The sequence below is a fragment of the Barbus barbus genome (genome assembly GCF_936440315.1).
Source record: "Barbus barbus genome assembly, chromosome: 29".
Taxonomy (NCBI): Eukaryota; Metazoa; Chordata; class Actinopteri; order Cypriniformes; family Cyprinidae; genus Barbus; species Barbus barbus.
The window spans coordinates 10648228-10664930 of record NC_136757.1 but is presented as its reverse complement, the minus strand read 5'-3'; the positions used below and the strand labels follow the sequence as shown (position 1 = coordinate 10664930).

Here is a 16703-nt window from a genome sequence, read left to right as displayed (position 1 = left end):
AGATACATTTGCGTATGAACTTTTTTTTTGGAAAATAACTTCACTTTTCAAATGTCTCACAGTAAAATCTTTTTTTTTTTAATTACATACAAATATAAATAGCCGAATGTACAATAGAGTGTTTTAGATGGCGAACAATGCCTTAATTTATAGTGGTACAAGTATGGTGGCTTAGATCAGATGGCACGCTCCCTCTTTCTGATAGTCACCATCCTGAGACAAACTCACAATACACACTATTAAAATCATCTGTCATCATTACAGTTACTATTTTACAATAATAATCACTGTGGAAGTAATAAAAACATGATGACTTTCATAGACAAATACTGCATGGATGTTCAGCAACGTCTTTTTTGACCTCATGGAAAAAAAATGCAGAACTACCTGATTGTGTTGAACAAAACAAGATTACTGAGCTAGCTGGAGTATGTATTCAGCAATTTGTTTGGTCTAACACGTGTAGAACCAAGCTCTAGAGAGTTATAGCTATGAGATATACTGATAGCTGAAGTTTTGCCTGTTACAGCGATGTAAAACAACACAGATGGAATATGGCACTTTTATAAATATACCTCAAAATAACAAATTTGACTTCAATATCTGCTCTGAGATTAAAACAAGTACTTGACTGAAAAATGCTGATCAAATTGGAATATTCCAATACTGATGACAAAATGAACAGATATTTGAAAATCCCATTATATTAAAAAGAAAAAATAGAGAACAATACATATACCCAGTACTGAACCAAATACAGCACAGAAATCGGAATTGATACATCTTTTATACAAAAAAAAAAAAAACAGTTTGGAGGGTTTTGAATAATGTACAATCATGCTTACTCACGGATTAAGTGTTTGTAGTATCCAGTGAGTATGTAGATGGTGTGTGTGAGATATACACATATACATACATCCACTGCTTTTTACCACACCACCTATTAAATACAATCTCTTGGTAATAACATGTATAATCTCTTCAAACATTAGAAGAATTTGCTTTCAGAATACACCATTTCGAATAGGAGCAGAATTATGTGCCTTTAAGGGCAGTATGTCTGCTCTTCTTTCCAGTTTGAAAGGAGCTGACACACACTTTGTCCACATATGTGTTGCAGTGCTTTTTTTCAAATGTGCGAATCCAGTTTCAATCCAAACATGAGTGCACCTGATACATTGTATCATTTTAGATTGGCGTTCGGTCCCTCCCAGACACTAGGGGGTGCTGTGAAGTTTTTGGAGCAGTTTATCCTCTTGCAGTTGGAAGGGAACGATGACCGACATCTCAGCAATGAAGCGCTCACATGCCTGTCGGCTCACCTGCTTGCAAAATCGCAGGTCAATGCGGCAGATGCTTCCGCAGCGTTTGAAGTAGCTCAGCGACTGATCAGTGACCCTGTTACAAACTAAAGAGAACATCAAGGAAGGAGAGATCAGTAATCAGTGAGGGGGAATTAACAGTTAAGCTTTAGACTCCGTGAACCCTTCAAAAAGGAAAGTTAAACTACTTAGTAGTCCTAACTAAACCACATCCTGTGGTCTAACATGAAAGTAACTTAATTCATAGATCGAATCCAGAATTACTGATATGCCTTTTTCACTGAAATGCCTGGGTGCATCTGCAGGTCTCTCTCTGAACCAGACCACAACTCCACTGACTACTGAACCAAGTCATGTAACCTGCCCACCCTGAATGCTTCCTGTATTGACAGCTTCTCTGATTAAAAGAGAACATTTTTTGTGTCAGTCTTGCCAAACTGAGTTGTTTTGGAAATTTTAGGTGGTGATGACATTTTCCTTCCCACAAGCCCCTGATGTTTCTGGTTTGAGACCAGAAGGTTTATGGGCCAGTAAGGAGTCAATTTTCTTTGGTGGAAACAATGAGGCAAGATGGTTTGGTACCAGGACTGTGTTGGTGAAAAAGGGTATTAACTCAGAAGGAATCGGAATGGTTTAAAAGCATTTGTTGTAATATTACAAATGACATTAAACAGTGCAATTACCAGAAAGGTTGACATCAGTTAAGGAGTCTCTAGTGGTCGTCCCTGCAGCAGTCAGCAGGTTTACTGACTGGTCATTGATATGGTTGCAGTAACTCAAGTCCAGACGAGAGAGTACAGGCATATTTTTAATGATGAGACGCAGAGAGCTGTCTGTGATGTCCAAACCAGCCAGACGCAGGTCAATAACATTCCGTAGTTTGCTTCGTGTGTCCATCTGACCTGTTAGAGAAAGCCCAAGTAAAGAATGCACCATCTGAATATGTAACTGTCTTGTAGGAATTCATTTCTGAGTTCAGTGAGGTAGAACTTGGATGTGTGCAAATCAGTCTAGAGGACTGTATATTACCTGGTCTGTTGTCAGTCGGAGGAGATAGTAGATCCCTCATCTGGGGGTCTTTGAGCCCCTCCACCCATTGCAGGTCTAGAGTACGTAGCAGGGGACAGCTGGACGTGCAGAGAGCTGAAACGGCCACCCATGAACAGCCTGATAGGAGAAGCACCCTCAGTCCTGCAACAAAACACACAGGTTAGATGTGTGATTAGAAACACGTACATACTGTAAATTAAGATGATGTGGATCCACATACATGCTCACATAAACACTGACCTGGTAAACGGTTAATAAGCCAGCTTAATTGTTTCTTGGAGATGTTGGTCCAGCTCAGATCCAAAGTGATGGGCTGTCTGCGAATTATCCCACTTAGCATCAGTGGGGTGATGGACTTACAACGCTTCAAATCGATATGCGTCCATAATCTTTTGTCACAGCACCTAAACCAACAAAAAAAATTAATGAACATACTGTATAGGCCCTGTCCCAAAATGGCACTCTTGGCCTTTGTGCATGTCTGTAAAGTCCACAAGACTGTAGGGCAAGAATGTCCAATCCTTCTGCCGGAGGGACAAATACCTGCAGAGTTTAGCTCTAGTCTGCTCCAACATAACTGCCTGGAAGTTTTTAGCTGTCCTCAAAACCTTGATTAGCTGTTTGAGGTGTGTTTAATTAGGTTGAAGGTAAACTCTGCAGGAACGTGGCCCTTGAATAGAAAAACTGGACAACCCTGTGGTAGGGTATCTGATTTGTAAACTATCTAAATATATATGCAGGTATCTAAACTGATATCTAAACTATGCAGGACAGTGGCCCTCCACCCCCAAAGTTGCCCAGCCCTGTCTACAACCCCAGTATTTCCCAATCCTGTTCACATTTTGGATGTGTTCCTTATTTGACCCATCCACTTTAGGTCCGGGAGTTCCTATTAATGAAATGATAAGTTGAATCAGCTGTGTTTGGTTAGGAAGAGTTTGAAAATGTGTAGTGTTTGGGGTACTCCAGGAATAGTGTTGGGAAACACTTTACTACTCCAATGGTTTTGAACCCTGTTCCTGGAGTACCCCCAACACTACACATTTTGATTGTCTCCTTTTTCTCACGCGCTCATTTCAGGTCTTGGACTTTATACAAATGAGCTGATTACCTGAATCGGGTGTGTTTGATTAAGAAAACATGCAAAATGTGCAGAGTTGTGGGTACTCCAGGAACAAAGTGTAAACCAGGGGTGCAGAACTCAATTTCTGGAAGGCCGCAGCCCTGCAGAGTTTCGTTCCAACTCTGCTCCAACAAATACCAAGTAGTTTTCAAATAGGCCCGGGGGCGGTTTCATAACATAAGCTAAGAAAAGCGGAGATTAAAGTCCAAAACCTGACTTGAAATAACCTAACAAATCAATCGGGACTAAAGCGGTTTCATAAACGACAATTTAAGTTCACGCAATCTCACTAATTCGATCCAGGTTCAATGAGTCAGGATAATTTGATGTGCACGCTTATTCTTAAGCAGCCCTTAATGTCGATCGTGGATCAAATCAATCCACCGTGGTAAACAGCGAATATTTGTGCCGTTTAATGCATTTGAGACGTCATGTTTTCCTCAGTGCATAACTGATACGTCACAGATATATTTTTCATCTGTAAATGTTAGAAAGTCATGCAAATATATAATTTTATTCTGTCAGGAGTGGGCGAGGCTTACCCGAGCACTGCTGAGCACATGCGCGCTACACAGACGGAGCAGAATAGAATAATAGCGCAAGAATTCAGAATAAAATATACATTCTGCTAAAATATTTGTTGTTGGACATTAAATGTGACACGTAGAATTTTAATCCTACATATGTGTATTTTTATGACACCAGTAACTGTAAATCAAATGTAAGCTGGCTAATACAGCCATACTAGCTCAAATGAGTTAAATGTGCGTTCCTCTTATCAGTTAAAATGTAGTCTGATTTCTATTACTTATTTTAGATTTTTAATTCAGTGAGTTTGACTTGACTTTTGATTTAGTGTTTTTAATGCTTTAATGCTTTAAAGAGCCATTTTAGATTGTAATGTTTTAATGTTCTAATAACCATAAAAGGTACAGCTGTCATAAATTCAGAGAGAAAGGCTGCATGGCTAGAAACTTCTGATCAACTGAATGCACAAGTAGCAACTATGTTAAAATGTCATTAGCCTACATTTTGTGCACAATACATTAAATACAGTTGGTTGTAGCCTATTTTTTATTTATTTGATTAAGGTGTATTTTCTGTACACTTTTGTTTTTGGATTAATAATAAAGTCAACTAATTGTATGTGAGAGAGTCAGTGGTAATATCGATGAGTTCCTATTGGTCAGTTTTAGAGGAGCTCAGCTTAGCCTGACAGTTAGCCTGCTCCTGACCAGGTTAGTTTCTCAGCATAAGTTGCCACAGTGACTGAGCTTGAGCTATGGTAATTTTGCTTTCGGAAACCAAATCAAGTTAAAATAAATCAGAATTACGGAAACAAGCCTGGCTTATTTGGTAAACTAGTTTTATGAAACGGCCCCCTGAAGGACCTGATTAGCTGCCTCAAGTGAGTATAATTAGGGTTGAAACTAAACTCTGCAGGGCTGTGCAGAAACTCCATGAACAAAGTTCTGCACTCCTGGTGTAAACTATTTGAGATGGACCACAAGGATTGAGGGTGGCATCTGGGACAGGTTCACAGATAAGAAGTCTCAAGTTTGAAGTGTGAACAGACAAACTAGTTTTAAGGTTTTTCTTACCAGCGATTCCATGTTCGGCACACTCGCATGCACACACAGAGTTCACGATGGCTCAGGTGACTGAAAATGGTCAACCATGCTTCTCTGGGAGCGATGTGATTGCGTCCATCAGCTAGTGGTAGCCTATCAGGTGGAGGGCAGATTGGAGGTGGCCGGATCACATGGCGCTCCATCTGAACACACTTGGGAGGAGAACGTGCAGGAAGTGGTCTGACTGTAGGTGAACTGCGGTTCAAGCCAAGCGGGGTAATCTGAGGAGGGTAAAAGTGCCGCAGCTCCCAAGATGTCCCGTTCATCTCCCTCGCTCTTAAGTGCGGCCGCTCCCCTCCTCCCTCTCCACCGGCTCCTCTTTCTACTCCTCCACCTCCTCCTCCATTCCCTGCAGTCCCGTTTCGTAAGCCTCTCTTTGGTTCCTCATTCTCGCTGTCCTCTGGTTCACTCTTGAGTGGCTGCTGGTTCTCGTTGGCCAGTGAATGCTCTGTGCGACGGATCTCCATGTTGAGCTGCTTGCTGAGTTCTGCGCTGAGCTGTCGGTTAGGGGGCTTGCGCCGGTGTCGCTTCACCCGAGCACGTGGTGCCTTCTCTTGAGTCTCACTACCTTCGCTGCTTGGCCCTGCTCTTGGGGAGCTGCATCGTGAAGCATCACTCTCAAGCGATAAGGAAATGTTCTTCAGTGCAGGGCTGCTGTCCCTGCCTCGTTTGCCATTATTGTCCTCCTCCTCTTCCTCATCATCTTCCTCCTTTTCTTCCTCTTGGTCTTCCTCTTTCCGGAGGGTGTTAAACTCCTTTAGAGATCTGAAAGGTGGAGCTCTCTCCTCCCTCCTCTCTTCCTCATGTTCTTCCTCTTTTCTTACTGTGCTGTAGTCTTTCTTAAATGAACGACGAGGCGGTTCTCGCCTCTCCTGCGCCTCTTCCTCCTCATCAGAGATGTCTTCCTCCTCTTCCGTTTTCATGTGAGAGAGTTTGGGAATCAAAGGCTCTTCAGATCTCCAGGGTTTCTTCGGCTAAAAATATGTCAATAAAGTTACTGAATGAAAAAGCTACAGCAGATCTGTTCATGCAAATAATGCATGTCAGTGTAAACGTTACCTTCTTTTTAGAACTAGCCTCCTCTTCCTCTTCATCATCGTCAAATAACTTCCTCTTCTTCCTCAAGAAGTTGGGCACTTCAGATCGTGGTCTTGGCAGGCCACTAGGGCTCAAGAGTGGGGGAAGACGGGATGGTAGATCTTCAGTCTTCAGTCTGGGAGTTTCCTCCCTCTCACTCTTCCTCTTAATGGATGAAGCACCTATGGATGTCTGGTCTCCTTCCTCCCTTCCATCACGTCCTGCTTTCTGCTCCCTCAGCAGGGAGCCTGGCAGGTTGGATGCGTATTTAAAGCCTGGGCCCCTTTTTTGCTTGCAGGCCAAAGAGTGGCAAGAAAATACAAAAGACAACTTTATACCTTATGAATGTTATACATTGTTCGCAAAGCATGTATTGGTATGATATACTTCCTTTAACTTTAAACGTATTTTAGCGTTTGCATTAAGGGAAACAGCTTGACAGCCTGTCAGTAACTGAACCGAATTAAAATGATCATAACATGTCTATTTGCATTATATTTGCATCAAGATCTGGTTTGACAGTTTCCTTATGGGCTTGTCATACTAAATGAGAAACACAGGCCCTTTAATGCTTTTTGTCAAAAACTAAACAGGAACTAAATATGTGAAATAACAAAAGTTCAAAAAGTAAAATTAATTTGTAAAATTACAAAAAACATATCACCACTTTACTGTAAACCACATTTCATCTTTATTGTCTCCACTACTTTCTTAAATAGTATCTCTTTTCAAATGCAAATCCAAATCTTTTTTTGTATTCACTGTTCCCCAAATACTCACTTTTCCAGTCTTCCCAGCGTAATTGCATTTTGGACATTCCCAGCAGTTAGGAAGCTCATCATTTACTACCCCAGCTGCATCCTTCACCTGTATAGGCAAGAGACTGGACTTAGAGCAGAAAAGAGATTGTTTATGAAAACACTCTCGCCAGGTATGTGAATACACTACACCACCACACACTAAAGAGGAACTTAAGGGTGTTAAAAAAAATGTCAGAGCCGCCCACAAGCATGCACTTCAGCTCAATCACTTCCTTCTTCTGTGTCCACACAAAACAAAAGAGTGCAGTATACACTGCTTTATATTTACTTTCGAACTATATTCTTAGGCTGGTGGTTAGGTTAGGGTTCAGTCAGTCTGACCTTGAGGCAGTTTGGGTGGACAATCTCGTTGCAGATGGAGCACTCCATGAGCATGGCGTTAAATTTTTCATCTTCATCATCAAGTGTGTCTTCTTTACCAGCTTCACCGCACACTACACATACTGCTGTATGTGGTAACACGGGCTGTGGAACCACATGGCAACAATTTAATATCCAGAATATCAACAATTTGGGAAATGTGTGGTTACAAAATACACACACATATATATATATATATATATATATTATATATATATATATATATATATATATATATATATATATATATATATATATATATAGATAGTAAAATATGATTACAAAAGCAAAAACACTTTTTAAGTCGATTGTTTAAAATAAATGGACCATTCATCTACAGGTACATCTCAAAAAATTTGAATATCATGAAAAAGGTAAATATTTTTTGTCACTCATTTCAGAAAGTGAAACCCATATATTATATAGATTCATTACACATAGAGTGAAATATTTCAAGCCTTTATTTCTTGAAATTTTGATGATTATGGCTTACAGATAATGAAAACCCAAAATTCCGTGTCTCAGAAAATTAGAATATTATATAAGATCAATAAAAAAAGGATATTTTTTTCAGCATCTCCAAAAAGCTTGTCAGCAGAAGGAAGCATGAAGTGCTCTAATATTTCCTGGTAGATGGCTGTGTTGATTGTGGACTTCAGAAAACACAGTGGATCAACACCAGCAGATGACATGGCAGCCCAAATCATCACTGACTGTGGAAACTTCACACTGGACTTCAAGCAGCATGGATTCTGTGCCTCTCCACTCTTCCTCCAGACTCTGGGACCTTGATTTCCAAATGAAAAGCAAAATGTACTTTTATCTGAAAAGAGGACTTTGGACCACTGAGCAACAGTCCAGTTCTTTTTCTCCACAGCCCAGGTAAGACTCTTCTGACGTTGTCTCTGGTTCAGAAGTGGCTTGGTAGCCCTTTTCCTGAAGATGTCTGAGCGTGGTGATTCTTGATGCACTGACTCCAGCTTCAGTCCACTCCTTGTGAAGCTCTCCCAAGTGTTTGAATCAGCTTTGCTTGACAGTATTCTCAAGCTTGCGGTCATCCCTGTTGCTTGTGCACCTTTTCCTACCCAAATTCTTCCTTCCAGTCAACTTTGCATTTAATATGCTTTGATACAGCACTCCTTGAACAGCCACACCTTTCAGTAATGACCTTCTGTGACTTACCCTCTTTGTGGAGGGCGTCAATGTTTGTCTTCTGGATCATTGCCAAGTCAGCAGTCTTCCCCATTATTGTGGTTTCAAAGAACAAGAGATACCCGGAATTTATACTGTAGTGATGGTCTTTAATTGAAACTCAAATGTAAATATTCTAATATTTTGAGATACAGATTTTTGACTTTCATGAGCTGTAAGCTCTAATCATCAAAATTAAAACAAAAAAAACTTTTGAAATGTTTTACTTTACATGCAATGAATCTAAAATATATGAAAGTTTCCCTTTTTGAAATAAGTTACAAGACAAAATGAGGTATATATTCTGAATAACTAAATAATTAAATGTCTGTATTGATACATTTCCATTAACTACATGGATTAACAAATGGATGTCTGTCATGTAAACATATCTGTGATTTTATGTATTAACGGTGTGACATTTGGTTCATGAATCATCTCAGTGTCTGCTGGAATTGAGTTTCTTACCGCTATACATTGTCTCATAATGCAAGACTGTTTCATTCGACCAGGTCCTCCAAACTTCTTCATGTCCTTACAGAAGTGACACTCTCCGCATTCTGTCCGCACACATGCCTCACATTTTCGACATCGTGTGCGTCTACGGCGAGCTCCGGAGGAGGTTCGATTGGATGGCAACTTGACCGCTGCTGCAGTGGATGAAGAAGTGGTCGCTGCCGGAGTTGTTGCTGTTGATGCAGCCATTTTGGGCTTGGGTCTGTTGGGTAGCCGAGGCTAATGGGGAAAAAATAATATAATAATAAATTACAGCCATATACAACAAACTGTTGCCTATAAAACATCCACACTAGGCATCTGGGAATAGAAGTGAAAAGCTATTGTTTTTGTCAGTATATTAGTTCAGATTTTTGTTATCAGCGGTTTCTGTATCAGCGGTTTCTGTTACACTTTACTTTTACTGTATGATATTTGATTGTAAAAGTAATTTAGCTGTATTTGTGGACGTTAATAAGATAGACTTGCTGTTAGTTTAATATTTCCATTACAACTAGCATGTAAAATGCGTACTTTTAGCCCACATGGTCTTTTTCACCATTTGTTTGACGAAAGAAATGGCACAGGCACCTGGTTCACGTGATTAGCACACTGTTAAAAAATTAAGTGTCGAGTATCATAGGTGCTCTTCTCTAATGATTTTATTCTGTATATTATGCAGCTCTCCATGGTTCAAAGCTCTTACCAGTGCCTCTTATTGTCTGTTTACCCACCCACAATCCCTGTATGACTCTCCTGCTTGATTTATGCACTATGCTTCAAAATAATCTAAACTCATATACTTTATTCGTTCACCCTTGCAATTTACAACATTTGATTGCTATTGTTTATCATCACTTCTAACTTGACTATGCACCTCTCTTGCTTGCTCAGCTGTTGGAATATAACCTATTTAGGACCTCATTATGCCGCTCTGTTATTGGGATCATTGTGATTGGTCTCTAATGTAGTAATAAGCAGCAGAAATAACGGATTCCAGCTAATTTGTTCTGGTTACACATGGGATCATATACAGCAATACTTTGGAAATGTAATAATGTTCAAAACACAGGCAAGTAAAGTTCAGGGCTCAAATCTAACATCACTACATAAACTCTGGTGCAATATCTACTATATAATAAAAATATCAAATAAAATGTCAAATAAAAATAATAATAATTCCAGTTATCCCTATATAACATAAGTTAACGTTTACATTTTCTTGGTCTTGTAAATATGCAATTGACATAATTAGCAATATGGCACTGTTTTTTACTGGTCTTGTGAAGGAAAAAATATAAAAATACGAAAATAAAAAAACACGTGGTTTTCCCTGGTACCAGGTGCAACAGATGCATGTGTATGTGAACAATTAGTTCTTTATTACATCAACTTGCATTTTTCTTTCACACCGTACTGTAAAGCTAAGATGTAACCTTGCTTATCATTACTAATGTCTTATATTAGCATCAAAGCAATCCTTATAATCATCACCCCCTCCAGAAGAATCCTATCTTGCCTTCCAGCTCAGATAATGAATATATTACAACGCATGCACAAAACTGCAGTGCAGTACTGGAAGTCTGTCCTTCTGCAATGTAACCATGGCAACACAGCAGTTCTTGCTGACTGGTGGAGTGAAGGAATACTTCTATTCAACATTTAATTGGCTCAGAAGGGAGAAGTGGTTGACAAATGGGTTTAACGTCAGATTCTTTTTAATGATTTCGTTTCCCATTGCAGACAGTTCCTCTCAGGGACTAAATAGTAGCACTGTAATACTGAAATATACTCAAGATCAATGGTATTATATTCATCTTGATGGGATGTTTCAGACATTGAGATCAAATGCTGTTGTAGAGCCATTCCTGCCCTTGCAAAATCCTGTAGGACATCATTTCCTTACAACAGAACAACTGGAACACAACCATTCCCCAGCGCTATGTTTTATCATAACAGATTCAGGGAGCTGCAGAGCGGTGCAGGCTGCTGACTGTAAGAATGCTTACTATAGAGCACAACAGTGTTTTTGTGCTTAGGAGTGATGCATCACAGCTGTGACCTCTATTCCCACTGTCCGAGTGTGGAACCCAATATGAGAGATAGTTGTTTCAAAAAGAATGCCGACAGTATTCATCAGCTGTCCAAGGTCTACACATGTGTGAGGACCTAAGATGTAATCTCCAGCTCAAACAAATGACTGTTTGGACTGATGAAGCTGATCCTTGATCAGACCTTTTGAACCCAGCACAACACCAGAAGTTCTCCAGTTACTCTTCCATTATACACTGCACCATCAGTGCATATGAAGGATATGAGATCTATCTACAGATATGTGAGTCCAGTAAAATAAATAAATAAACAAACAGCACAGACTGTACTTTCTGAGGCGGCTCTTTCCCTTTAATGTCTTCTGCAGGTTGCCTGTAATGTTGTACCAATCAATGATCTGCTATAGGGTCATGAAGAAATCATTACATCCCAGTGCTCTACAAACTACACCTAGAAACATCAGCCAGGATCCTCATTCCTATCATCATGCAATTATACCTAGAGACACGCATTTTCCACTAAGTCACACATAATTATTCTCTTTTCTGAAAAAAAATCCACATGCATCATCTTTTGCGGTTGCACTCAAGCCCTGCTTGTGAGTAATTGTGCTGTGATGTCCATTCAAGTTATTTTAGTCTCAATAAAATTGACATTCTGGGCATTTTCATGTTCCTTTCTCGACTGTCCACTTCCTGACAAAGAGGAATCATTTTAGTGCAAATGCAGCAAAATGAAGAGAAAAGATGCACTTTAGGTGTGTAAATGATGCTTTACATGTGTATTGTATCATTCTTGTGCTTCCACAGAGAATGATGGGAAATTAAGTTTGCCTGGCTTTGTTGTTATTCTTCAACGATCTTACCATCTTATAATACAACTTGGGTCTACACTATTCTATCATGCTCAATAATACTACATAGTTATTTACTGACACACCCCCAAACTTGAAAGCCAATTCATGCATGGTCAACACATAAGATAATTCTGACATGACTTGAATGCATCACTTACAAATGAGCCATTCTCCTAAAACACTCGTTTATGTTGTAGACAGGATCATCCACGTCAACTCGTGTACACTCCAACAAAAGCATAATTGCAGTCTGTGTGAATATGTTTGCTTGTGGTCATAGGTAAGAGTTTATGTCTTATTTCTGGCACTTTATTGTGTCCACACCATGACACAAGTCAAAAGACTGAATGCGTCATAAGGCTTCATCGCAATAGTGATCTAGAAGAATTAAAGCAACCGCCTCTGCACAATAGTGATGAACAAGTCAATGACAACATGTTGAACTTTAAGTGCTCTGTGAAACAAAGATCTGGCGATAAAAGCACTAACAAATTTGACTCATTCACACAAATTGCACAAAGCTTTGTGGTTTGGTCATATTTGCGATCAGGAAGATTAAAAATTTCCACACACGGATGAACAGTGCTTCATATATTGCTACACTATTCACAACTGACATTTGACCTTTTCTTTGCCAGCTAAATTTTGCTGAAATTCATAAATTTCAATAGGAATTCATTTGAATTCAATCAGGAATTTCATGTGAGGGGAATATTTTCCCTATGTGGATTTTGCAACGGGTTCAAGTTCAAGTCATGCAAAATTTTGTCGAAATTCTTCTAATGTTACCTCTAGACCAAATATATGTCTAAAGAGTCTTACCAAATATACCTTTTGACTTATAAACTATCCAAGATGAACACAAACAAGGGGCCCGAGAGCAGCCAGACCCTCCTTTTGTTCCCCCCACACTTTTCTTCACCCCTCCCCCCAGTCTTCAACATTTAAAGATACGGGACCCTGTTATATTTCACGACAGGGATTAAGAGATTTGAAATGCTTGCATTATTTGTGTTGTTCGTGAGCACATGTGGCTTACTTGGTTCAGTGACATCCACATGCAGCCTCACACCAACATGTACTGCGCCGCAGCTAATATGTCTTAGTAAATTCAAGAATTTGTTAGCAAATGCACAGGTGTCTGTTGCAAAACTCTGAATGTTTTGCTCCCTTAGAATATGATATCCTACACCTAACGTACAACTGTTATTAGTTGTTTTTAGTTGCCAAAAAAACAAAAAGTTGGTGTTCATCATTTACACAGAAGTGTCAAGTAACACATTAAATTAAACTTGAATTTAAAAAAAAACTGAAAAAGTAATGTATTGAAAAAAAACATACTGCAATGATATTTTATTCACAACTTTGAAAAATAATTTTTACAGTGTAGTCTAGATTTTGTCCTCACCTAAAAACAACAAACCTATTTCCTAGAAAACAGCAGTGCATCTTGGGAAGGGAATTTAAGGACAACACATGTCCAGTCATGCTTTGAGGAACTTTAGTCTTCCTTTAATACAGTATTTATTTACTCCCTAACAACCCCACACATGTGTGAAAGTCAGAATACATCACACCCAAAAAAGTTGAACTACTACATTTGAGTTCTCCCAACAAAACAAAGGAGGCAAACCAGTATAAACCACATCCAAACACAAAAGGTAAAGCAACATGCTTTTTTCCTTAAACAAGCCTTTCTGAAAGAGGCACACATGACCCAAACCAATCACAACTGATAGCTGAAGCTCAATAGAGACAAACAATAAGACAGAGCCACTCTTCTCTGTTGTATGAGTTTTTTACCCTTCCTGTCGCATGTAATCTCTCTTTCTTATACTATTGCAAAAAAACAAAACCCAGAAATTGTTTCAGAAAGAAAGATGGCGAGGAAGAAGAAAGCAGAAGGAGGTGGAGAAAACACATGCCTTGTTTGAGAGCCATGGTGCTACGAGAAAGGGAACCTGAGAAGGAGGCTAATTGATTGTGTGGTGTGTGTGTGTGTGTGTGTGTGTGTGTATGTAGAGAGAGAAAGAGTGTGTGCTGACCTGTTCGGCTGTGTCCGAGTCGTAATCCTCATCGTCGGCACTCAGTGACATGGCCATGGCTACCTGATCTTATAGCCAGCCAGACAAACAGAACATAGACATGATTACAACCCCCCTAATCGCAGTCGCCTGCCGTCTCCTCACACGATTTCCTTTCTCTATACCTCTTCCTCTAACCTTCCCCAATGTCTCGCTGCTGTTTCTCTCCCTCTCTTTTCCTGTCTGGCTGCACAGGCACACACCAGCCTGCTATCTCATGCATATGCACCACAAAAAGAAGACGGGGGAGAAGGGGCCTCGGCTCAGCCAATCACAGACCACCTGGCGTCCATTTACAGGCTTGCCTACAAAGAGCACACATTGTACTGTGGGTCTGGGTGGGAGATGGAGGGGGAGGGGGGCACTGCTGCACACAAAGAACTACTGACATTACCATGCGAGAGCAAGGTCTCGCTCTGCAGGTGATTCAGAGGGTCTGATGTTGCCTTCCTCTTACAAATACAGGAAGTTAGCAGTTGATCTGGGTTTGACTGTTTTAGTCTAATGTGTTGCTGTGTTGTTTTCTGCAAGCATCAGTGCATGAAAGGCTCATACAGTACAGTAGGTTTAGTGTAACAAGCTGGGATGCTCATTTGAATGATCAGATGTGTCACATTTAGGTGCCTTTATGTTTTTTAGGAACTCTCACATGAGTCAGATTTAAGGAAGTGGGCTTTGTTCGGATCAGCATTTATTTTACTAATGTAACCCATTCTGCTTAATGGCAGATTTAGGCATCCTCATTTGGGAAGTTGTTTGAACTAAAATAAATCAGTTAAGGTTTAACAATGTTAAGATTAATATCAAAAGGCTGAAATCTCCAGAACAGCCTGTAGAACCATAAAAAGTCGTGACGTATTGTCAAGTATGGTGACAATCTGCTCTGCGTTTAACCCATCCAAGTGCACACACACAGCAGTGAGTAGTGAACAAATGCACACACACACACACACCGTGAACACACACCCGGAGCAGTGGGCAGCCATGCTGCGGCGCCCGGGGAGCAGTTGGGGTTTCGGTGCCTTGCTCAAGGGCACCTCAGTCGTGGTATTGAGGGTGGAGAGAGCTCTGGACATTCCCTCCCCCCACCTACAATTCCTGCCGGCCGGGGGCTCGAACTCGCAACCTTTCGATTACGAGTCCGACTCTCTAACCATTAGGCCACGACTTCCCCTAAAAAAAGAATAAGATGCCACACAGATACTAGTATCATGTTAATATAAACCTTTTTTTTTTTCCCACAAAGTTTTTTGACGACGAAGTAATGCTATTTGAGTATCACTGCAGTTTTTATTCATATTTTGAACTTGTTTTTTAATTTATTTAATTTTAATTTTAGTTGTTTCAGTAATTTTTGTGTATTTGTTATTTTCATTATTTTTACTCTGTCTATATATTTTGTATTACTTTTTATTTTAGTTTTAATTTTTGTTATTGAAGTACCTCAAGTCAGGCTAAACAAAAATGAGAAACGCTGACTTTGCAACTAGCTGAAAATATTTTAATTCATATTTTATAATTAGATTTTATTTGTTTTCAGGCAACATTTATTTTATTTAAAGTTTTAGTTTTTAGTTTTAGTTAGCTATAAAAAAACCCTGGCCAAACGTCCAATTACACAACAACATTTTGTTTTCATCTAGAATAGATAAATAATTTGAAAATAAATAGGGTTAATTCTAATTTCATGCCAGCTTTGAATTTTGTAATTTTAATTACAATATGTAATGGCCAAAACTAAGTATTTTTGTGCTACATTTTTGCTCTTTTATTAATTTTATTTTAGAATTTCTTTGAAGCCACATAATTTATTTTTGCATATTTTATTCCCCAAACAACTGATTTAATTGCTCAACTCAGTCTTTGTTTAAGCATTACGGAAATAGGCTCTATATTGCCCTGACCAATCAAACCTTTGCAATTTTCTGCAGGGCGGGGTTTGTGCTTAACTGGTGGAAAAAAATGTCATTTTTTCAACGCAACTACTTTATAGGTAAGTGCCCAAGAAAATAACCTTATTTATTCACTGTGCCAACCAACCAAGTCCCCTTCTTATCTGCCCTGCACTGTCATGACTGTCTTCTCAGGAAATTTCTAAATTATTGTGAAATGTCATAACCTCTTATGAAAACTTACCATATAGTAACAGTAACTATAGTAACTATGGTATTTCAGTGATAATGCTGATTCATGCAAACAAATAATGCAAATTGAGCTCAACTATTTTATTAGGCCTACAATTACGGCAATGCAGTTACAGAATCTGTATTTGTATAGGCTGCTATTTTTATTTACAAATGACCTAGTTTGTAGAAACTACAGTTACATTGATTTACCCATTGTAATAGGGGTCCATTCATGGTTTGACCTGTGGTTATTATGGCCTTACTACAAATACCACGTAATGGTTAAGATGTAAAACCTATAGTAAATTTGAAAAACAGATATAATTAGATATACAACCTCATCTCTGTTTCTTAAACACAATAGCATCCATCTATATTTGGCTGTGTACCTCCTCATCAGTTGTAAACCAACTATAAATATTATATATATATATATATATATATATATATATATATATATATATATATATATATATATATATATATAAAACACCAAATTTGAGGTAGAGAGATTA

At 39.1% G+C, this 16703-nt stretch overlaps 1 protein-coding gene across 2 annotated transcripts; it reads right to left on the bottom strand.

The window, feature by feature from the left end:
* Positions 1–57: 57 nt before the first annotated feature.
* Positions 58–14294, bottom strand: LOC306849511 (lysine-specific demethylase 2B-like). Of its 2 annotated transcripts, none has more exons than XM_079384601.1 (10): positions 14024–14294; positions 9044–9310; positions 7346–7489; positions 6984–7070; positions 6186–6494; positions 5097–6100; positions 2613–2776; positions 2352–2513; positions 2006–2224; positions 58–1408 (listed from the first exon to the last, which is right to left on the bottom strand). In XM_079384601.1, the coding sequence occupies exons 1-10, from the start codon at positions 14078–14080 to the stop codon at positions 1218–1220; spliced, it is 2604 nt and encodes an 867-aa protein (XP_079240727.1). In that variant the 5' UTR covers positions 14081–14294; the 3' UTR covers positions 58–1217. The 2 variants fall into 2 exon arrangements, with proteins under 2 accessions (XP_079240727.1, XP_079240726.1); XM_079384600.1 differs by having other exon boundaries at positions 6186–6503; positions 14024–14287.
* Positions 14295–16703: the final 2409 nt, after the last annotated feature.